Source organism: Coenobita brevimanus, chromosome 97, assembly GCF_032717465.1.
Source record: "Coenobita brevimanus isolate Jiangsu-jjx chromosome 97, ASM3271746v2, whole genome shotgun sequence".
Classification (NCBI taxonomy): Eukaryota; Metazoa; Arthropoda; class Malacostraca; order Decapoda; family Coenobitidae; genus Coenobita; species Coenobita brevimanus.
In genome coordinates this window covers 39,671,885-39,696,796 of record NC_137050.1, presented here as the reverse complement: position 1 = coordinate 39,696,796, position 24,912 = coordinate 39,671,885, and the positions used below count along the sequence as shown (strand labels likewise).

At 41.0% G+C, this 24,912-nt stretch overlaps 1 protein-coding gene across 1 annotated transcript in view; it reads right to left on the bottom strand.

Moving 5' to 3' along the window:
- Positions 1-14,270: 14,270 nt before the first annotated feature.
- Hpd (4-hydroxyphenylpyruvate dioxygenase) overlaps positions 14,271-24,912 on the bottom strand; it is a 140,875-nt gene continuing 130,233 nt past the window's right edge. The window contains exons 8-11 of the mRNA XM_080283410.1: positions 23,688-23,880; positions 23,196-23,315; positions 19,251-19,490; positions 14,271-14,832 (exon numbers count right to left, since the gene is read on the bottom strand). Coding sequence (XP_080139536.1) covers positions 14,758-14,832; positions 19,251-19,490; positions 23,196-23,315; positions 23,688-23,880 — 628 coding nt within the window. The 3' untranslated portion in view covers positions 14,271-14,757. The remainder of the gene's footprint in view (positions 14,833-19,250; positions 19,491-23,195; positions 23,316-23,687; positions 23,881-24,912) is intronic.

Here is a 24,912-nt window from a genome sequence, read left to right as displayed (position 1 = left end):
AGCGTGTTCTACCTCAGTCCCCCCTTCTACCGTTATAGTAGAGTAAGTCGTTCTTTCTGTTGTTCAGAGCAGGATTGTCAACTCTTTGTCCCCATGGCTTTATTTGCGCGTCCTTCTTACAAGTTGTATCAAGCTCTGCCGGCCCCTATATAATGAGCTCAGTCTCTACATTCATTGCCACTTAGATCTACTCCTCATTTTGCTCACATCTCTGCCCTCCCCTGTACAGTTATTATTATTGTGAGTGCTCAGGAAGTCTCCAACCATCTAGCAGCTGTGTGTAATTTGAGTATAACTGTTGTTGCATTTTTCCTTGTACTGTGTAGCATAAGGTTAATTCTTAGGCCTAGTAAGGTTTTTGTGATTAATGTAAGGTTTTATGTCAGCCAATTGTTAATAATAGTTTGTATCTGTAATGATATATCTTGCATTCACTGAGTATTATCCAGTGTTGTCATTTTATCAGGGCTGACTTAGATAAATTTACTCTTGCTAATTTCGTGTTAATAGAGGCTATTGCAGTTAACCATATATTTAACCTGTTTTTTGCCATTACATTATCCTTATGAGTCCTGAATGTTTTATTGTTAGTTTGAGCATTAAACTTTAACTTGTAATTTTACCTAACTCTTTGTTTTGTTGTTTTGAACCTGGAACTTTACGGGACTGTAGTGATTTTTAGTATTCTCACTTAAAGTGTACATTATCTTTCTCTGTTCCGTAACATAAATTTGGAGACCTCTTATCAGGATATTCAGGATATTATCATAAGGATATTGCTTGATATTTGTGACTGTGATTTATTCATGATGTCTACTATTACTACGCTTGATGAAGCCAAAGATTTTTTGTCAAATGTGCAAACAGTGTGTGATGTAGAAAACAGAACAAAGAATGAACTTAAGCTTGTTGCTCAACAATTGGGAATTGCAGTTCACTCTCATCATTCTAAAGATCAAATTGTTGGCATGATTAATAAAAGCTTGTTTGATGTAACTTCTCCAAATGAGCAAACGCAGATTGAAATTGCTAAGTTACAGCTAGCTCTGCAGGAGACTCGTGCTAAGGAAGCTTAATTTCAGGCAAATGCTAAGCAGGCGGAGTCTCAGGCTCGTATTCAGGAGGCTGAATTTCAGGCAAATGCTAAGGAGGCGGAGTCTCAGGCTCGTATTCTGGAGGCTGAATTTCAGGCAAATGCTCGTAGACCATGAGTATCGCATGAAAGAAGGTGGAACTGGATCATCTAGCTCTGATGATTTTGATGTGGCTAAAAATGTTAAACTTGTCCCTCCTTTTAATGAATCTGATTTAACAAAGTATTTTCAGTTGTTTGAGAGGATAGCTACAGGTTTTAATTGGCCAAAAAAGTATTGGCCAGTACTCCTTCAAACTGTTCTCACCGGTAAAGCTCAAGTAACATATGCATCTTTGCCTCAGGATCAATCTGATAATTATGATATAGTTAAGGCCTATGAGCTTGTTCCTGAAGCCTATAGAGTAAAATTTAGGACAACTTATAAGCAAGATAAGCAATCCCATGTTGAGTGTGCAAAAATCAAAGAAGATCTGTTAGAGCAGTGGTTAAATTCTAAGAATGTGGATTCTGATTTTGGTAAATTTAAGCAGATGATTTTGCTGGAGGATTTCAAAAGGTGTGTTAATAACGATGTAAGCCTATATCTTGATGAGAGAAGAATAGATAATTTGTCTGATGCTGCAGTTTTAGCTGATGAATATGTTCTCACTCACAAGAGATATTCTAAAGAAAAAAGGAAAGCTGAGAGTAAGTACGTTGCCTCTACTCAGAGTACAGGCAACAGGAAAGAGAATAAAGATGATGTTTCTCAGGAAGTAAATACCAGCTTCACCACTAGATTTCAGAAAAGTAAATGTACTTATTGTAGTAAGCTTGGTCATACTACGGAGAAATGTTTCAGGAGACAGCGTGATGTGAACAAAAAGGAGTCTTTAAATATTCAGTCAATTGGTCTAGTGTCCACCCTTGAGAGTTCCCAGAATTCTTTAACTGAGTTAACTGAACCTGCTTTGAGGGGTAAATTAAATTCTCATGATGGAGCTCCTCTTTTGAGCAGTAACGTGGGTGACACTCTCAAGAGTTCATGTGCTAATTTCCTGTCTGATGGTTTTGTCAGTCCTCTGGACAGTAATGACAGGAAATCAGTTAAAATATATCGTGATACAGGTGCTTGCCAATCCCTTATGCTGACCAGTGTTCTAGGCTCTAATGTTAATTCCTCTGATGAAACTGTAATCTTACAAGGTGTAGAGAATAATTGCTTCTCTGTCCCTCTGTGCAGAGTGAATTTAGAGTCTGGTTTTGTTAATGGTTCCGTTATGGTTGAGTTGGTTGAGACACTCCCAATGTCAGGTGTAACTTTCTTACTTGGAAATGATACTGGTGGAAGTCAAGTGTGTCCAGCTCCTCAGTTGTCTAGTGAGCCAGTGGCTGCGGCCCAGGATTGTGATGTCCCTGATGTGTTCCCTGCATGTGCTGTCACTAGGGCTAAGTCTAAAGTTACTGGTGATTTAGAGGACAATGATGATGATGATGTTATCCTAGCTGACACTTTTCTTGCTAATTTGGACCACGCACCAGATGAGGCAGTACCCCGTAGTGTTGATAATTTGTCTCGTCAAGAGTTGGTTGAGTTGCAGGTTGCTGACCCTGAGTTGAAAGGTCTAGCTAACTCTGCTTGCAGTGAGGAAGAGTCAGCTGGTGCTTCTACTTGTTATTATATAAAGTCAGGAGTACTTATGAGGAAGTGGAGACCCCCAACAGCATCAGCCGACTGTGAATGGGAGGTTGTACATCAAGTTGTCATCCCTCGTGTTTGTAGGCAGGATATCATTAGAGTGGCTCATGATTCCAGTTTGGCAGGACACCTTGGGGTGAGGAAGACTGTGGCACGCATTTTGAAACACTTCTACTGGCCAGGTATCTTCAGGGATGTTTCCTGGTATTGTAAATCTTGTCACACCTGTCAAGTTGTGGGGAAGTGTAATCAGACCGAAAAGGTTGCACCTCTAGTTCCCATTCCTCCTTTTGAGGCGCCTTTCACCCGTGTGTTGGTGGATATTGTGGGCCCTCTTCCTAAGACTTCTCTAGGATTTTCTTATGTGTTGACCCTGATTGATATGGCTACTCGTTATCCTGAAGCCATTCCACTTAGAAATATCTCAGCAAAGAACGTGGTTAAGGAAATGCTAGGGTTCTTCACAAAGTTTGATCTGCCCAAGGAGGTACAGTCAGACCGGGGAAGTAATTTCATGTCAAACGTTTTCAAGCAGTCTCTGAAAGAGTTGGGCATCACTCAGATCACGTCTTCAGCTTACCATCCCCAGACCCAAGGAGCGTTGGAGAGATATCATCAAACACTCAAATCGATGCTCAAGAAATACTGTTTGGAACATCAGAAAGACTGGGATAAAGATCTTCCATTCATTATGTTTGCCGCAAGAGAATCTCCAAATGAATCACTGGGCTTCTCACCTTTTGAACTACTGTTTGGCCATGAAGTAAGAGGACCCCTTAAGCTACTCAAGGAATGCTGGCTGTCGGAGGAAGATGACGTCAACCTGCTGGAGTATGTGATGAAGTTCAAAGAACGGCTGTCCACTGCTTTACAGCTGGCGAGAGAGAATTTAGGAGCTGCTCTGGAGAAGATGAAGCCTTGGTATGATAAGAAGTCCAGGTTACGCCACTTTCAGCCAGGAGATCAGGTTTTGATTCTGCTACCAGTTCATGGGCAACCTCTTCAAGCCAAGTTTAGTGGTCCTTATTTCGTGGAGAAGAAACTCAGTGATGTCAACTATGTCATCGCCACACCAGATCGTAGAAAGAACAAGCAACTATGTCACATCAACATGCTAAAGTTATATCACAGGCGGGACGAAAATAATCGAGTCTGCACTGTAGCTGTTCCACCCGAGTCTGCAAGTGAAGTTCTCCCATGCAGCATGAGTCTGAGTGATAGTTTGGGGAAGAATCCTGATATCATGAATGATCTCCAGACTAAGCTTTCTCATCTAGCTCCCGAGGAAAGGCAGGAGTTTTCGGCATTACTGCAGGAGTACCCGCCAGTGTTCCGTGCCACTCCAGGAAGAACTACTGTGTTGATGCATGATGTCGATGCTGGGACGCAAAGCCAATTAAACTGCCTCCTTACCGTGTGAAACCAGTGAAAGTTCCTCTCATCCAGAAGGAGCTTGGCTACCTGTTGGACCACAAGATGATTGAGCCCTGTCAGAGCGAGTGGAGTTCTCCTGTCACTCTAGTCCCTAAGCCAGGTGGGTCACAGCGGCTTTGCATTGACTACAGACGTGTTAACCAGATAACCAAAACAGACACTTACCCTCTCCCTCGCGTGGAAGATTGCATAGACAAGATCGGAAAGGCTAGGTACATAAGTAAGTTTGATTTGTTAAAGGGATACTGGCAAGTACCTATGACTGAACGTGCTAGGGAGATCTCATGTTTTGTAACACTAGGAAAGACTTTTGCATGTTCTGTAATGCCATATGGTATGAAGAATGCACCAGCCACATTTCAGAAGCTCATGAATGTTGTAACAGAGGGTTTGGCAGGGTGTGTTGTTTATATTGATGATGTATTGATCTTCAGTGACAACTGGAAGGATCACCTATGCCATGTCAGTAGATTTCTTGAGCGTTTGGTTCAGGCTAATCTTGTAGCTAATTTATCAAAGTGTGAGTTTGGTCAAGCTAAAGTTCAGTACCTTGGGTACGTAATTGGTGATGGACATGTTGCACCACCAGGAGCTAAGGTTCAGGTTATAAGTGATCTTCCCAGACCTAAAAGTAGGAAAGAACTACAAAGATTTTTGGGAATGGTAGATTATTACAGATTTGTTCTTAACTTTTCTATTCTTGTATCACCACTTACAGACCTACTGAAAAAGGGAGTTAAATTTGTCTGGACCGATAACTGTGAATCCTCTTTCAACAAACTTAACGCTATCCTATTAAGTCAGCCAGTGCTCGCTACTCCAAATTTTGCTAAGCCTTTTAAGATGGCTGTTGACGCAAGTGATACAGGAGCTGGGGCTATTTTGCTGCAAGAGGATGATCAGGGTATTGAACACCCTGTATCTTATTACAGTAAGAAGTTCACTCCACCTCAAACGAACTACTCAACTATTGAGAAAGAGCTTTTGGCCTTGATTTTGGGTTTACAGCATTTTTCATTTTATTTGTGTTCTAGTTTTGACCCCATAGTCACTTATACCGATCATCACCCACTGAAATTCCTTAGTAAGTTTAATGATAAAAATCAGAGATTGACAAGATGGAGTCTACTTCTTCAGGAGTATTCATTAGACATACAACATGTCAAGGGGAAAGAAAATGTTATTGCAGATTGCTTATCTAGACTTTAGACAGATTGTTTTAGAGTAATCAGAAATTTCCTTTGTAAATTTCTTTTTTCTTTGTGGGGAGATGTTACATAGCCTATGATTTCATCATCCTTTGTGTAATTCTAACGTACAGTATGCTGCATGTTTGATCACGAGCGTGTTCTACCTCAGTCCCCCCTTCTACCGTTATAGTAGAGTAAGTCGTTCTTTCTGTTGTTCAGAGCAGGATTGTCAACTCTTTGTCCCCATGGCTTCATTTGCGCGTCCTTCTTACAAGTTGTATCAAGCTCTGCCGGCCCCTATATAATGAGCTCAGTCTCTACATTCATTGCCACTTAGATCTACTTATTTTGCTCACATCTCTGCCCTCCCCTATACAGTTATTATTATTGTGAGTGCTCAGGAAGTCTCCAACCATCTAGCAGCTGTGTGTAATTTGAGTATAACTGTTGTTGCATTTTTTCTTGTACTGTGTAGCATAAGGTTAATTCTTAGACCTGGTAAGGTTTTTGTGATTAATGTAAGGTTTTATGTCAGCCAATTGTTAATAATAGTTTGTATCTGTAATGATATATCTTGCATTCACAGTATTATCCAGTGTTGTCATTTTATCAGGGCTGACTTAGATAAATTTACTCTTGCTAATTTCGTGTTAATAGAGGCTATTGCAGTTAACCATATATTTAACCTGTTTTTTGCCATTACATTATCCTTATGAGTCCTGAATGTTTTGTTGTTAGTTTGAGCATTAAACTTTAACTTGTAATTTTACCTAAGTCTTTGTTTTGAACCTGGAACTTTACGGGACTGTAGTGATTTTTAGTATTCTCACTTAAAGTGTACATTATCTTTCTCTGTTCCGTAACAATATATATATATATATATATATATATATATATATATATCTATATCTATCTATCTATATATATATATTGTTACATAGCCTATGATTTCATCATCCTTTGTGTAATTCTAACGTACAGTATGCTGCATGTTTGATCACGAGCGTGTTCTACCTCACTCCCCCCTTCTACCCTTATAGTAGAGTAAGTCGTTCTTTCTGTTGTTCAGAGCAGGATTGTCAACTCTTTGTCCCCTATGGCTTCATTTGCGCGTCCTTCTTACAAGTTGTATCAAGCTCTGCCGGCCCTATATAATGAGCTCAGTCTCTACATTAATTGCCACTTAGATCTACTTCTCATTTTGTTCACATCTCTGTCCTCCCCTGTACAGTTGTTATTATTGTGAGTGCTCAGGAAGTCTCCAACCATCTAGCAGCTGTGTAATTTGAGTATAACTGTTGTTGCATTTTTTCTTGTACTGTATAGCATGGGGTGTTAGTTCGTAGGCCTAGTGAGGTTTTTGTGATTCATGTGTTTTAGGTGTCAGCCATTATTGATAATATTTTGTATCTGTAATAATATATCTTGCATTCACTGAGCATTATCCGGTTTTCTCATTTTATCAGGGCTGACTTAGATAAATTTACACTTGCTAATTTCGTGTTAATAGAGGCTATTGCAGTTAACCATATATTTAACCTGTTTTTTGCCATTACATTATCCTTATGAGTCCTGAATGTTTTGTTGTTAGTTTCAGCATTAAACTTTAACTTGTAACTTTACCTAACTCTTTTGTTTTGAACCTGGAACTTTGCGGGACAGTTTTCTCTGTTCCGTAACATAAATTTGGCGACCTCTTATCAAGATATTCAGGATATTATCATAAGGATATTGCTTGATATTTTGTGACTGTGATTTATTCATGGTGTCTACTATTACTACGCATGATGAAGCCAAAGATTTTTTGTCAAATGTGCAAACAGTGTGTGATGTAGAAAACAGAACAAAGAATGAACTTTATTAAGCTTCTTGCTCAACAATTGGGAATTGTAGTTCACCCTCATCATTCTAAAGATCAAATTGTTGGCATGATTAATAAAAGCTTGTTTAATGTCACTCCTCCAAATGAGGAAACGCAGATCGAAATAGCTAAGTTACAGCTAGCTCTGTAGGAGGCTCGTGTTAAGGAGGCTGAGTTTCAGGCATGTGCTAAGGAGGCTGAGTCTCAGGCTAAGGAGGCTGAGTCTCAGGCTCGTATTCAGGAGACACAGGCACAGGCTCAGGCACAAATTGAACTAGCTAGGATTCAGGCAGACCATGAGTATCGCATGAAACAAGGTGGAACTGGATCATCTAGCTCTGATGATTTTCATGTGGCTAAAAATGTTAAACTTGTCCCTCCTTTTAATGAATCTGATTTAACAAAGTATTTTCAGTTGTTTGAGAGGGTAGCTACAGGTTTTAATTGGCCAAAAAAGTATTGGCCAGTACTCCTTCAAACTGTTCTCACCGGTAAAGCTCAAGTAACTTATGCATCTTTGCCTCAGGATCAATCTGATAATTATGATGTGGTTAAGAGCTTGATCCTTAAGGCCTATGAGCTTGTTCCTGAAGCCTATAGAGTAAAATTTAGGACAACTTATAAGGAAGATAAGCAAACCCTTGTTGAGTATGCAAAAATCAAAGAAGATCTGTTAGAGCAGTGGTTAAATTCTAAGAATGTGGATTCTGATTTTGGTAAATTTAAGCATATGATTTTGCTGGAGGACTTCAAAAGGTGTATTAATAATGATGTAAGCCTATATCTTGATGAGAAAAGAATAGATAATTTGTCTGATGCTGCAGTTTTAGCTGATGAATATGTTCTCAGTCACAAGAGATATTCTAAAGAAAAAAGGAAAGCTGAGAGTAAGTACGTTGCCTCTACTCAGAGTACAGGTAACAGGAAAGAGAATAAGGATGATATTTCTCAGGAAGTAAATACCAGCTTCACCTCTAGATTTCAGAAAAGTAAATGTACTTATTGTAGTAAGCTTGGTCATACTACGGAGAAATGTTTCAGGAGACAGCGTGATGTGAACAAAAAGGAGTCTTTAAATATTCAGTCAATTGGTCTAGTGTCCACCCTTGAGAGTTCCCAGAATTCTTTAACTGAGTTAACTGAACCTGCTTTGAGGGGTAAATTAAATTCTCATGATGGAGCTCCTCTTTTGAGCAGTAACGTGGGTGACACTCTCAAGAGTTCATGTGCTAATTTCCTGTCTGATGGTTTTGTCAGTCCTCTGGACAGTAATGACAGGAAATCAGTTAAAATATATCGTGATACAGGTGCTTGCCAATCCCTTATGCTGACCAGTGTTCTAGGCTCTAATGTTAATTCCTCTGATGAAACTGTAATCTTACAAGGTGTAGAGAATAATTACTTCTCTGTCCCTCTGTGCAGAGTGAATTTAGAGTCTGGTTTTGTTAATGGTTCCGTTATGGTTGAGTTGGTTGAGACACTCCCAATGTCAGGTGTAACTTTCTTACTTGGAAATGATATTGGTGGAAGTCAAGTTTGTCCAGCTCCTCAGTTGTCTAGTGAGCCAGTGGCTGCGGCCCAGGATTGTGATGTCCCTGATGTGTTCCCTGCATGTACTGTCACTAGGGCTAAGTCTAAAGTTACTGGTGACTTAGAGGATAATGATGATGATGATGTTATCCTAGCTGACACTTTTCTTGCTAATTTGGACCACTCACCAGATGAGGCAGTACCCCGTAGTGTTGATAATTTGTCTCGTCAAGAGTTGGTTGAGTTGCAGGTTGCTGACCCTGAGTTGAAAGGTCTAGCTAACTCTGCTTGCAGTGAGGAAGAGTCAGCTGGTGCTTCTACTTTTTATTATATAAAGTTAGGAGTACTTATGAGGAAGTGGAGACCCCCAATAGCATCAGCCGACTGTGAATGGGAGGTTGTACATCAAGTTGTCATCCCTCGTGTTTGTAGGCAGGATATCATTAGAGTGGCTCATGATACCAGTTTGGCAGGACACCTTGGAGTGAGGAAGACTGTGGCACGCATTTTGAAACACTTCTACTGGCCAGGTATCTTCAGGGATGTTTCCTGGTATTGTAAGTCTTGTCACACCTGTCAAATTGTGGGGAAGTGTAATCAGACCGAAAAGGTTGCACCTCTAGTTCCCATTCCTCCTTTTGAGGCGCCTTTCACCCGTGTGTTGGTGGATATTGTGGGCCCTCTTCCTAAGACTTCTTCAGGATTTTCTTATGTGTTGACCCTGATTGATATGGCTACTCGTTATCCTGAAGCCATTCCACTTAGAAATATCTCAGCAAAGAACGTGGTTAAGGAAATGCTAGGGTTCTTCACAAAGTTTGATCTGCCCAAGGAGGTACAGTCAGACCGGGGAAGTAATTTCATGTCAAATGTTTTCAAGCAGTCTCTGAAAGAGTTGGGCATTACCCAGATCACGTCTGCAGCTTACCATCCCCAGACCCAAGGAGCGTTGGAGAGATATCATCAAACACTCAAATCGATGCTCAGGAAATACTGTTTGGAAAATCAGAAAGACTAGGATAAAGGTCTTCCATTCGTTATATTTGCCGCAAGAGAATCTCCAAATGAATCACTGGGCTTCTCACCCTTTGAACTACTGTTTGGCCATGAAGTAAGAGGACCCCTTAAGCTACTCAAGGAATGCTGGCTGTCGGAGGAAGATGACGTCAACCTGCTGGAGTATGTGATGAAGTTCAAAGAACGGCTGTCCACTGCTTTACAGCTGGCGAGAGAGAATTTAGGAGCTGCTCAAGAGAAGATGAAGACTTGGTATGATAAGATGTCCAGGTTACGCCACTTTCAGCCAGGAGATCAGGTTTTGATTCTGCTACCCGTGCATGGGCAACCTCTTCAAGCCAAGTTTAGTGGTCCTTATTTCGTGGAGAAGAAACTCAGTGATGTCAACTATGTCATCGCCACACCAGATCGTAGAAAGAACAAGCAACTTTGTCACATCAACATGCTAAAGTTATATCACAGGCGGGACGAAAATAACCCAGTCTGCACTGTAGCTGTTCCACCCGAGTCTGCAAGTGAAGTTCTCCCATGCAGTATGAGCCTGAGTGATAGTTTGGGGAAGAATCCTGATATCATGAATGATCTCCAGACTAAGCTTTCTCATCTAGCTCCCGAGGAAAGGCAGGAGTTTTCGGCATTACCGCAGGAGTACCTGCAAGTGTTCCGTGCCACTCCAGGAAGAACCACTGTGTTGATGCATGATGTTGATGTTGGAGACGCAAAGCCAATTAAACTGCCTCCTTACCGTGTGAAACCAGTGAAAGTTCCTCTCATCCAGAAGGAGCTTGGCTACCTGTTGGACCACAAGATGATTGGGCCCTGTCAGAGCGAGTGGAGTTCTCCTGTCACTCTAGTCCCTAAGCCAGGTGGGTCACAGCGGCTTTGCATTGACTACAGACGTGTTAATCAGATAACCAAAACAGACACTTACCCTCTCCCTCGCGTGGAAGATTGCATAGACAAGATCGGAAAGGCTAGGTACATAAGTAAGTTTGATTTGTTAAAGGGATACTGGCAAGTACCGATGACTGAACGTGCTAGGGAGATCTCATGTTTTGTAACACTAGGAAAGACTTTTGCATGTTCTGTAATGCCATATGGTATGAAGAATGCACCAACCACTTTTCAGAAGCTCATGAATGTTGTAACAGAGGGTTTGGCAGGGTGTGTTGTTTATATTGATGATGTATTAATCTTCAGCGACTGGAAAGATCACCTATGCCATGTCAGTAAATTTCTTGAGCGTTTGGTTCAGGCTAATCTTGTAGCTAATTTATCAAAGTGTGAGTTTGGTCAAGTTAAAGTTCAGTACCTTGGGTACGTAATTGGTGATGGACATGTTGCACCACCAGCAGCTAAGGTTCAGGTTATAAGTGATCTTCCCAGACCTAAAAGTAGGAAAGAGCTACAAAGATTTTTGGGAATGGTAGGTTATTACAGGAGATTTGTTCTTAACTTTTCAATTCTTGTATCACCACTTACAGACCTACTGAAAAAGGGAGTTAAATTTGTCTGGACTGATAACTGTGAATCCTCTTTCAGCAAACTTAAAGCTATCCTATTAAGTTAGCCAGTGCTCGCTACTCCAAATTTTGCTAAGCCTTTTAAGATGGCTGTTGACGCAAGTGATACAGGAGCTGGGGCTGTTTTGCTGCAAGAGGATGATCAGGGTATTGAACACCCTGCATCTTATTACAGTAAGAAGTTCACTCCACCTCAAAAGAACTACTCAACTATTGAGAAAGAGCATTTGGCCTTGATTTTGGGTTTACAGCGTTTTTCATTTTATTTGTGTTCTGGTTTTGACCCCATAGTCATTTATACCGATCATAACCCACTGAAATTCCTTAGTAAGTTTAAAGATAAAAATCAGAGATTGACAAGATGGAGTCTACTTCTTCAGGAGTATTCATTAGACATACAACATATCAAGGGGAAAGAAAATGTTATTGCAGATTGCTTATCTAGACTTTAGACAGATTGTCTTAGAGTAATAAGAAATTTCCTTTGTAAATTTCTTTTTCTTTGTGGGGAGGTGTTACATAGCCTATGATTTCATCATCCTTTGTGTAATTCTAACGTACAGTATGCTGCATGTTTGATCACGAGCGTGTTCTACCTCAGTTAAAGAATTCTGTTGTTCAGAGCAGGGTTGTCAACTCTTTGTCCCCTATGGCTTCATTTGCGCGTCCTTCTTACAAGTTGTATCAAGCTCTGCCGGCCCCTATATAATGAGCTGAGTCTCTACATTAATTGCCACTTAGATCTACTCCTCATTTTGTTCACATCTCTGTCCTCCCCTGTACAGTTGTTATTATTGTGAGTGCTCAGGAAGTCTCCAAGCATCTAGCAGCTGTGTAATTTGAGTATAAGTGTTCTTGCATTTTTTCTTGTACTGTATAGCATGGGGTGTTAGTTCGTAGGCCTAGTGAGGTTTTTGTGATTCATGTGTTTTAGGTGTCAACCATTATTGATAATATTTTGTATCTGTAATAATGTATCTTGCATTCACTGAGCATTATCCGGTTTTCTCATTTTATCAGGGCTGACTTAGATAAATTTACACTTGCTAATTTCGTGTTAATAGAGGCTATTGCAGTTAACCATATATTTAACCTGTTTTTTGCCATTACATTATCCTTATGAGTCCTGAATGTTTTGTTGTTAGTTTGAGCATTAAACTTTTAACTTGTAATTTTACCTAACTCTTTTGTTTTGAACCTGGAACTTTGCGGGACAGTTTTCTCTGTTCCGTAGCAATATATATATATATATATATATATATATATATATATATATATATATATATATATATATATATATATATATATATATATATTATATGTGTGTGTGTGTGTGTGTGTGTGTGTGTGTGTGTACAATTTATCATGTTTAAATATTATCAAAGTGCTACAAATCAGGGGTACTTTATCGTATCTCAAAGCATCACTCACTGTACACATTTCCGCCTTTATTGCAGTCTTTTCATTCCATTCCAGGCCACTTTGGATCATACACGCCACCTTCCCCAGGTTCGACTGTAGTTTTTTTTTTCTCTTCTGATTTGCGATTAAATTTTGCTTCACTTGCCAGCTGTTACTCCCTGCTTCTTCATTCATTATTTTTTTTTATTTGTACAATTATTCTGACAAGCATTCATCATACAATCGAGAAAAAGTCAACTAACCCCTTCACCAAATTTTATTTTTCAAGAAAAAACATGTAATACAAATAGTACGTAAAAAGGTAAAAGCTTATACATAAAAGGCTCTGTTGTATCTAAAAAATTTATGTACACTACCACAGGTATCCAGCTTTGACCTGGTAATATATATATATATATATATATATATATATATATATATATATATATATATATATATATATATGGCTGTGCATATTAGTGTTGCCCCAGACCAGTGGGGACCGTCGTCCCCTGTGGAAGACGGGCTCCAGGAGGTCCCTTCCTGAATAATACATGGTCTGGTTCAGGTCTGCCACTGTGCAAAATTTAGTTTTCCTTGGTGAAAGAAAAAAAAAAAAGAAAAAAAGCCCTGCATAGCAACGTCGCTTGAAGATTGGAGGTGGCGACCCCCACAACGGGGCTACCACTGGCATCACAACATCACCACCACAGCGACTAACATCAGTACCAGTCATCACTATGAAAGATGTAATTGTGAATGACAGACACGTTCTGATACATACACAAAATTTCCCTCTTCATCTTCTCATCCCACTGTTGTCTTCCAGCCAGTCTCTTAAAATGGTGTCCTTTAATTCACATCGACTGTTCTGAATTACAACACTGCCAGCAGGACGTGTAGAAGTCACATGAGGAGTACCCAGTGTACCTCAAAGAAGAATGCAGTAGTAACAGTGAGGCTTAGTTATGCAATGATGATATTAATATTCACAACGTCCAGTTTGTGCAGTGTATTTTTTCCTGTAATGACGAAAGTTATATGTACTATTTTAGTCTTGCAACTGCCAAACAATATTATTCACCTAGATAATCTCTTCTCGTCTATGGGTTTTTTAAACAGCCATCAGCGGGGGCCATCCTCTCGTTGGGTCCCTCCTTGCCCAAAACTTGGTCCTTGAGGTAAACCACTATACAACACTTCATTTTCCTAGGCAAAGCTTTTGGCTGTGCATTGACAACAAACATACACAGAGATACACTTTACTATGCAGTACATAATATACTTTTAGAAATATTTATGCACAACTCTTCCGTAAACTTGGTGTGAGGCTTCTCTTTCAGCAGAATAAATTTGTCTGGCACTAACGCAATAAAGGAGAGACATCAATGGATCTGAATGGAATATGAAAAAACAAATGTACATAAACAGAGACTGAGGGTTCTTAGAAGGCTTTTGAGCGCGTCTTAAAGGAGGCTTTTATTATGAGAGAGAGAGAGAGAGAGAGAGAGAGAGAGAGAGAGAGAGAGAGAGAGAGAGAGAGAGAGAGATCTGACTACTGGGTATCTTCCTCCCCTTGTAGAGTACAAATGACCTGGCACAACAGTACATGCTGCAACACTAGATTACATCACACCAGTGATTTCCTGCAGAAATTATCTTGCCCATCAAATCCACTCTTCCTCAAATTTTACCATTAATACTAATTCATCTTCCTTTTTCAGTTTTCCTCCACTTTCCAACCTCTCAATCGATTTCCTTCCACTTTCTTCCTACTAAGTCCATTTCCTCTACTTTCTCTCTTGTTTATACACTTTCTCCTCCCTCTCAAACCACTTTTTGTCCCTATTCTCCCATCTTTTCTTATACTTCCCCTTGCTTTCCCGTACTTTCCCCTCCTTTCAGTCCAATTTTCCTTCCTACTGTTCCACATTTTCTACTTTCCTACTGCTTCTTATACTTGTCTCCACTTTCCTATCTCAAGATCCACCATTCCTTACTATCACCCCATCTCTTCCTCCACTTCACTAAAGGTTGCCACGAGCTGCCTGGTCTATCTCGATGGCCTCAAAAAGCGCCTTGAAGTTCCCGGCACCAAATCCCTGAAAATAAAATAATAATAATAATCATCATCATCATCATCGTGACTTTCTCGGCTAAAAATGGAGTAAGCAGAGAAGAAAACAATAAATAAATCGTCGTCATTAGTATTTTTACCACCACCAACAGCACCACCGCTAGCGTTATTGGCACGACCTTTACTGACACGAATGTTGGTTGACGCCTGCATTCAAAAATATATCATCTATTTTTTTTCTGTCACCTAAAGACAGGATGAGAACAGAATAGAAAAAAATGCATCCCCTCCTCCGCTTCACCAGCACCACCACCACCACCACCACCACCACCACCATGATGTTTTTTGTTTTTTTTCTCACGTAAAGATGGACAAAGAACTGAAAAAAAAAAAAAACCTCCTCCTCCTCCTCAATTTGTTTTATTATCATCATCATCATGGTTAATTTTCTCATCTAAAGGTAGGGTAAAGTATGACTGATAATAATACTAATACTAATAATAATAATAATGTCAGGTAAAGTGGGATCGAAAGAAGAATAACAGCAGCAATAATAAATAATTAATTATGTAATTAAGTAATAATAATAATAATACTAATAGTAATGTCAGGTAAAGTACGATCGAAAGAACAGCAACAACAATCAATCAATAAATAATACTAATACTAATACTAATAATATAATAAATAACAATAATAATGTCACGAATTCGCGCGAGCGTATTTAAATTCGTGACATTGTACTTTGATGAGAAAACCCCGAACTCTATAGTGAAATTTCCACTGGGCATCACTCAGTTCAGCTGTACTCGCATTCACTTCGATCGGGATGGTTTTCAGAACATTTGTCACTGTTTCACAAGTGACCATTCTTATCCACGACATCAGTGCTTTCACTGAGTGACTTTTTTGTGAGCCTAAATCGTTCGCCCTCTTTCTGTTGACCGTTGAAGTAAGGCCACGCCTACTTCTGGCTAACACGGCCATCTCTCGCCCCCTTTCCTAGTTTGAACTCAGTCAGCTTTGAGTCGCCTCGAGGATAGGACTGTTTGTGCCCAGCACAGAGCAGCGCCTCCATTGTACAGCGAGCTCCTGAATCTCCACCTAGACGGTGAATTGGCGAAGCGGGCTTACAGCGAAGAGCAGCGTTTTGATTTCATCATAGGCGCCCAGACTTTCGTTTCAGCTCCCCTCCACTGAACCAGTATTTCTGAGTTTTTCTAGGCTTAAGTTTAATTAGCTTTTGAATGAGCGAGTGAGTGTATTCTCTTTGTTACTTGAATTCATGAGTTCCTTAGTGACCGTGAAATTCCTTTTTGAATTCATTTTGAGATTCATATAACGTAAATTTATGTTATTGTAATCAATAAATTTACAGTTCTTTTCTTTGAGCTTAATGTAATTAGAATCGTGTTTTATTTCTCCACATTAAGCTGATTCCAGTCTGCCGCTCCTAGTTTGCACAAACTCCTTACATTATTCATAACTGTACTTAGGCCTGTTCTTTTGTATCAAACTTGAATCCGTTGTGCCAGCCAGGAGTTAAACACCGGCAAAGAACCTGTCTATTATTATTATTAGCATTAGTTAGGAGTGGAGTCACTTTCTCAAGAGGCTAACAGTACTACAAACAGCATTCGTGAGTAATTAGTCTCTGCTGTGTACTGTTGAGAAAGTTTATAAATTCTTGTCCTTAGCGAATCGGCGAAGTAAGCCAGAATAAAGTAAAACTTACTACTTGACTTTCACAAGTCAATCCCTTGTCTCTATTTTCAGGTAATATTTAGCATTTCAAATTTATAAATTCACATCCTCCAGTGACAAATAATAATAATATGCTGTAAACACAATTACCACTAGGGTTTCTAGTTAATTACCAAATCTCTGATAGAAAACAGTGCAAGAACAAAATAGGGAAAACCTATAAGGAATTTATCAACTGGTTCAAACAGTAACACTCTCACTGTCACCCCCTCGAAACGTAGTAGTCCTTGGCTGATATTCATGTCAGTCAGGGAAGCTCCTTAACATCTTTTCCTAAGTTAATTACACCTTATTGTCCTCTTCTGTGTTAAATAAATTCTTATATCAACGCCATACTCTGTGTAAATAACATGCAAAAGGATATTAACCAACCATATCCAAAAAATAAATCGCTTAGGAAGAGATGTTAGGGAGCTTTTCTTACCCAACAAGAACACGGGCCCTAAGCTAAGCAATCAAAACCCAGTACATCTACGCGAAGGTGACCACTCTACTGCCTTTGATGGTATTACGTTATAAGAAAACCTCCAGTTACCTGGTGGGAATCGATACTTAGTTTTCCAGTGTCACAGTAGTGGCCAGGCGGAAGGCAGTTTACTAACCCCTGTACTTCCACGAGGTAGTCAAGCAAAATGAGGTACCAGATTCATTATGTGTAGCATCCTCTTCCACTGCCTCTGTAATAATAATATCACTATAAAACCATACATTACCTTGCTTGTTGTCTCGTTCCATTGTTTTCTTACCACATATTGCTTCAGCAGCTTCTATTATGTGCTTCCTCGCAACATTCTACGTTTCCTCTTTAGCGCCTTGTCTTCATTTACTGGCACACAAGATTCTCTTTTAATTGTCTTAACTGCAATATGCAACATTCAGCAATTTCCCTAATCGCCAAGTTGTCCAACCTTACTCCCTCCTCCAGTACGAGTTCCTCTGTCATCTCATACTTCGAGAAATTCACACACACACACACACACACACACACACACACACACACACACACACACACACACACACGCTCGCTGGTGCAGTGGTAACGTTCCCGCTTGCCAACTGGTGGACGGGAGTTCGCGCCTCGCTCAGGTTGCGAAAAGTTTCACTGACGAAGTGGGTGGTTACTGTCCCCCTTGAGCAAGGGGACGGGTGTGTGCGTGTGTGAAGGTCACAGCCTTGCCCTTAGATCGGACTATATGAGCTCTCAGCTCCCTTCCGGGAGGGTAAAAGCTGACGATCACGACCATCAAGTGATCCTGACCGACCCGGTGAATTACACACACACACACACACACACACACACACACAAAGAAAAAGAGAGGGAGAATGAGAGAACAAATCACCATAGCTGTTGTTTATCAACCTCGGGCTGTCTGGCTGAGCAGACCCATCAACCACAAGCAAGCAACAGTCCCTGCAAGGCCCTCCCATGCAGTGAACCAATGTTTTCTTGTTGTTGCCAGTCCGAGGCATGGGGAAAAGTGTGGAGTTTGGATCCCGGATGGATGTTGCATTTGCGTCTCAATCTTCCCTCCTTTCCTCTCTCCTTCCCTCCTCAGCACTGACATTGTTGTCGCATGTACATACATCTGTATTTTTGAAGGTCTTGGCCATGCATGCGTGTTGAAGCCTTTTCTCACCTGTTTATAACAGCTATGCTCTTTGCACTTTAAGTTGGTCCCAAACTGCCATGTCCAATCTGAATATGTGTACTGAGTTTTAACAAAACATCAACATTAGAATATAGTGTTTGTTGTGAAGCAGTGCTATGGTAAGGATGTAGAGTCACAGTTTTGTATTCTTTTCTGCCACTGAGTTATGTGAAAAAGGATGCAAAATAATGAAAATCTGGGTCAAGCGAAGGTGAGAGAACTAAATAAAATCATGATGCTTTGTGACATGTAGCTACATGACCACTATGTTGCTTTTTTTTTTTTTTTTTCTTAATAGTCATACGCCTTTACTTTTGCATAACTAGGGCCTGGGGTCTGAAGTCAGTTTCCCTCCTTCTCGGTTAGCTTTCATTCTAGGCTAAAGAGTTCTGCCAACTGTAGGAAATAGGTTTTAGTTATACAGAAGAGGTTTGGTGCACAACAGTTTCATCCAGGACTGACTGTGTAAATGCGCATGAGGCTCTGTCTGAGGGTGCTGCACAAGGTTAAGTATTGAGCTTAACAGCCCCAGATAACTCCCATGTTAGTAGAGTCAGGGAAAAAAGATTGCTTACTCTTCCACTGAGCCTATTTTACACTTTGGGTATGTCTGTCACTTTCCTCCCTAATACATCATAGCAAAGAACATTATCTATGGACAAAAATGGATACCGTACCATGTTACTCTTAGGTAAGGATTATTATCCAGCAGAAGGATGTCAGTGGGAGGGATGAAATATGCGAAAACTTGTCACTGACTATAGCCTATATCCCTTTGATGGTGACAACCATCCAGAACTATCTTATAGGTCCATCTCTTTAACATGACCAAAATTTTTATCCTTTTGCAGCTTACTTCCCTATGTTTAGTGGCAGAAAATAAAAACAATGTTACAGGCCTACATCCTTTGCCAGAGCACATCTTCATGTCCAGAATCTCATTCTACTGTTAATCCTTTGTTACATCTCAGCATTCAAGACACAGAGATGGAAGTTTCATGGCAAGTTAGGGTAAAAACTGTATAGCTACCTGATGGTTGTGACGTTGTATAACCTCCAAGAACAGAGTAGGACGATCCTGCATATTCTTTGTGAAAATTTGAAGAAGGTAACCATTGTCATCGTAATCCACCAGAATCTTCAGCTCCTGCAGTACATTGAGGTCCTCTTGAATCTTCACTTTGGAGGATTTGAGTCTCTCACGAAGCTGGTCATAATAGGCGTCAGGGATTGAGAGGAAGACTTGGCCGCGTGCCTTTAGGTTGCGGATCTGTCGGGAAATCGGAAGATGGGTAAGAAGGATAAACTCAGTCCATTTATATGTCTGTCTATAGTCTGATGCCTTAATTCTGGAAAGGGTGGCCAGCAACAAGAGTCAGATAACAAAAAATGTTATCTATGTTTATTTATCTTTATCTACCTATCTTTCTAATTCCGGAAGGAGTGGCTACAAATAGACAATGAAGAGAAAGGATGGAATTGTTGCTATTGTGGCCACAAGCTCTTCTGAATGTGAACTCAGTGGACTGCTGGCTAAAGTTGCCCTTCTGCAGTCCATCATCATCTTCTCAGGGAGGAGATGAGGGGCATTTATATACCTGGGCTGTGGAACCAACCAATTGTATCAGGGCCAAGCACATGAAGGCATCCCTCTTCAGCACCAGAGGATGGGGTGAGTGAATCAGTCAGTCAGTTGATGTCATGCATCCTCTTAAGGCACCACCATTTTAAGGCTGGGTATGGTACAGCTAATGTTTTCTATGGACTGAAAACTACCGAAATTAGTTAATTACTTCCCAACGTTGCTGGTATCTGTCAAGGAACATGATATCATGAGATGTGTCACAAGATTTGTAACAGCTTGTGGGTCTCTGTTTAAACTGACTCATTGTTACCTCTGCCAGGGATGTTATGTTGCCTCCACCAAGAAGCTTATGTTTTACCCCACGTTGGTTTGTTTGTCTGTTTCTCTGTAATCGGGATTACTCGGAAAGTTAAGAATGGATTTTGATGAAATTTTATAGAAGGGTGGGCCATCGGCCAAGGAAGAAATTACTGAATTTGGAAGCGGATCAGGTTCCTTTCTCATGGCAATGACAGTGGCAAAGGCACCGGTATGCGCTATCTGAGCGCTTTGTAATACTTGTAACTAGAAAGTGCTCAGAGAATGTAGAACTCCGCCAATGCCATTAAAAAGGATGCGGATCCGGATCTGCCCCTAAATTTAGTAAATTCTTTCTTGGGTGGTCATGGCTCACCTTTCCACAAAATTTCATTGAAATTCATTGAGAACCTTTGGAGATATTGTGCGGCATACTCCGGATCAGCATCCCAATCCGGCACAAAATTTAATAATTTGTTCATTGGTCCATGGCCCACCCTTCCACAAGATTTCATCAAAATCCATTTATAACTTTTTAAGTAATCCTGCTAACAGACAGACAGGCAAACAGACAAACCAACGCTAGGTAAACCATAACCACAAGTTTCCTGCCTGAGTGATGTTTGTGCAGCTACTCATAATCATAAGACCTTAGGGCGCGTCCACAAGTGTGCTCAAACAAGTGTTGGCAACATGTAAGCAACACATTAACGAACATGTTGCAAACATGTTGTGAACAGCAGCGTCCAGATCATGTTGGCAACATCATGATGAAGTCTCAGCTGCCTCGTATGAACACCTCTGCTGCCAGTGATCGAGGCTGCACTGAAACACGTTTGCATACAACTGTCCAAATACTGCTGCAAACACGTTCCTGAACATGTTGCCAGCTGTGTTGCCAACATGTGTTCGAGTACACGTGTGGACGCGGCCTTGAGCTACAATACAGGATGTTACACACCTAAGTATTTCCTTCTACACAATGAGATGGAAGCAGAGAGTTGGTTTGCAAAAATCCACACGCTGCAAAGAAACTTAAGAAAGAAAAGAAGAAAAGTTTCACTATAAAGTGTTGGAAACATTGTCTGGAAGACTGGAAAGGGAGAGACAAACTAGGAAACGCATTCACACTGTTAAACATCATGACTAACCATCGGTACCAGCAAAGGGGCCCCTAGGTTGCTCAAACCCAGAATGGATAAATGTGGTCACTCTCGCTTGCTCCTGAGTAGCATTACGTGGGCAATAACCCCCCCCCCTTCTCTCAGCTGAAAACCGTTATGGGTCCTCCGGTTGGACTGCCTTACCCACTAACCAGGGATTATTTGGTTATATAGGTGGGGGTGCTCACCACCCACTCATTCGATGTAGTGCTGCTCTTGGTTGACTGCCCTTTCCTCACTTCCTTCCTCTTCTATCTGTTTTTCCTTTATTCTTTTCTCTTCCTTCTGTCTACGGGTGACTCTGCACTGAGTGACGAGCCAAATGGTTTCCTGTACGCCAGGAAACCATTTACAGTGCTCGGGTAGTAATCATACATACATACTTTACATACATACATGCATACATCTAATCCTGTGTTTCCCCATGAGGAGCGTAGAAACCCGAGGCTAGGCAAGTCGGTCCTGACATTTAAGATGAGAGTGACCAGCCTCACTCATCCCTGAGTTACATTACTTGAGCAATAAACTCCAAGCACCCCTTGGATATAAATCTACACAGGCTCAATCCGACTGGAGCGTCCTAATTACCCACTAAACCACCAGGCGCCATAAGCTGGTTATATGATTACCACCCAGCGTAGTCAATGGCTTCCTGGTGTACAGGAAAGAAAGAAGAGGTAGGAAGGAACGAGGGAACGAAGAGAGGAAAGGGCAGTCACTCGATAGCAGCACTACATCGAGTGAGTGGAACCAAATTATGGCGCCTGGTGGTTTAATGGGTAATTAACGCACTCCAGTCGGATTGAGCCTGTGCAGGTTTATATCCAAGGAGTGGTTGGGGTTTATCGCTTACGTATTGCCACTCAGAGATGAGTTACGATGGTCACTCTCATCTTAAATGTCAGGATCGACTAGCCTTGCCCCAGGCTCCTACGCTCCTCATGGGGCAACACAGGATTGGATGATGATGTTATCACTCTGTGCAGTAGATAGCCTCCTGGGTTACAGAAAATTCTCAGACTTATCACCTGGTGCAGAGTCACCAGAAGGTAGCACTAAATGGAGTCAGAATATGATGGCTGAACTCACCTACTATAATACTCAGTTTACATATATCAATTTTGTTCCTAGCAGTTTTCAGCGACTCCTGGAAAGTAATTGGCTGCTTTGGGCATTTTAGTTCCCGGTCCATATATGATATCAGCTGTATATGGTCAGCTTCACTATAGGGATTCCTTGAGAGTACACATGACATAATTTGATTTGATTTATTGCTGAGTTGACCTGGCATGTATATGAATGACTAAAATCAGTAGTTAATGGGGGAAGGAATAAAAAAAAAAAATTATATATCAATGAGCTGTTTATGCTGCTATGTCATCAATATCACTTAACTGTGAAGTAGGGGAGATCAGCTGGGATATCAAGTAATGAAAGAAAAAAACAAGTATTATATCGGGTATCAGGAACAGCAGAACCACAATAAATACATTGTGATGATAATGATGATGATGATGATGATGATGAATGTGGTGCTGGAGAGCGATGCCTTCACGCATTGGGACCAACATAATGGAGTGGCTCCACTGCCTGGTTATGCAAACGTCCATCCCCGTCCTTAACCCCTGACACGAGGATGGTGGACTGCAGAAGAGCAAATTCAACCTGCAGTACACAGGGTTCAAGTCCAGATGAGCCTGGCCACAACAACAACATGATGCTTGTGTGTGTGTGTGTGTGTGTGTGTGTGTGTGTGTGTGTGTGTGTGTGTGTGTGTGTGTGTGTGTGTGTGTATTCACTATCGGCAGATACATGTCCATGAAGTTGAGTGTGCTGCTGCTGGACTGGTTGACTGTATTGACCATGATAATGATGGTGATGGTAGAGTGAATGCAACTGAGTTCATTTGCTTGCATTTGGGTGTACTAACAGCCGATATGATGTCCTTGGTGTTGAGTGCAATGTGCTGGACTCCAGCCCCCCCATAGTAGTCAACAAACTCCTGGATCTGGCTCTTTCGACGGCCCGCGGCTGGCTCGTTGATAGGCATCTGTGGAGAGAGAAACAGTGAGACAGAGGGAGACAGGGGAGGCAGGGATGGGAGTGGAGAGAGAGGAAAGAGAGGGTGAAGGTGAAACTGTAAGAGATGGACAGGGTGAGACAGACATTAAGATGACACTAAGTGAGAGTATGAAGAGGAGAGAGTGAGGCAGAAGAGGGTGAGAGTGAGGGAGGGGAGAGCGAGGATGAGAGTATGGCAGAAGAGAGTGAGAATGAGACAGGGGTGGATTCTGTGTATATCAGTATATTATCTATAGACCAAACTGGGGGCATCACCAACATCCACACCTCAGGTTTAATAATATGGCTTTAAATCATCTTCAGAGTTTGAGAATATTTAAGTCAAGCAGTGTTACCATACCTTAATGGTCTCCTCCCAGTTTGTAACGACGATCGATCGCAGGGAGGAGAACTCTGTATGGATCTGTGTATCGTCAACAGACCAGAAGCGATGAAACATGAGATGCTTTTCGTACCAAGCAGCTACGTCCTCCATTTCTAGGTCAGGCTGGTTGCCCACAATGTGATCAATGAATTCCAGCTTAGGATCCGGCCTGCAAGAATTTGGTTTGGTTAAATATAATTTTGTTAGATTGGATTATAAGTCCAGCCTTGGGTTTACCATATATGAGTTAGGTTAGGTTAAGTTAGCTTTCATTATATATATATATATATATATATATATATATATATATATATATATGTGTGTGTGTGTGTGTGTGTGTGTGTGTGTGTGTGTGTGTGTGTGTGTGTGTGTGTGTGTAATTCACAGAGTCGGTCAGGATCACGTGATGGGTGTGATCATCAGCTTTTTTACCCTCCGGGAAGACAGCTGAGAGCTTATATAGTGTGATCTAAGGGCAAAGCTTTGATCTTCACACATGCACACACCCATCCCCTTGCTGGAGGGGGACAGTACCCACCCGCTTCTTCGTGAAACTTTTCGCATCCCGAGCAAGGTGCAAATTCCCGTCTCAGCAGATGCTAGGCGAAAGCGTTATCACTGAGCCGGTGTGTGTGTGTGTGTGTGTGTGTGTGTGTGTGTGTGTGTGTGTGTGTGTGTGTGTGTGTGTGTGTTAACCCCTTACATGCTGGGAGTTTTTCCTGTAAGGAATAAAAATGTTTGTTGTTAGAGAAATAAATACATGTCGTCATGTTCAGTCTGACACTGGCAGTCATTAGGCGGGTCTACACCATTAGTACCTACTCTGTACGTTACATAATCAAGATTCGCCTTTGAAACCTGCACACATATTTAAATAGCTCGGTCTAGTTTATTCATTAATCCTTATTACATCTGAGTGCGAAAGCGCGAGGGGGTTGTGTTTGGTCCGGTTTGTCTGTTCGTCTCTATCCGTCCTTCTTTCTGTGTGTCTGTCCGTCTGCCTGTTTGGTGTCTGCCTTTTACCACGATTATGGGATAACTACTGGATGGAATTACACCAAATCTGGCTTAGTGACTTAGGACCATCAGAGTAACATGTGATTAATTTTCGGTTGTGAAAGGTTAGAGGTCAACTCTAACATTTTTAATCCGAGTTTTACCAAATTTGATGGAAACGCTGATGGACAGAAAAGTGCGAAAT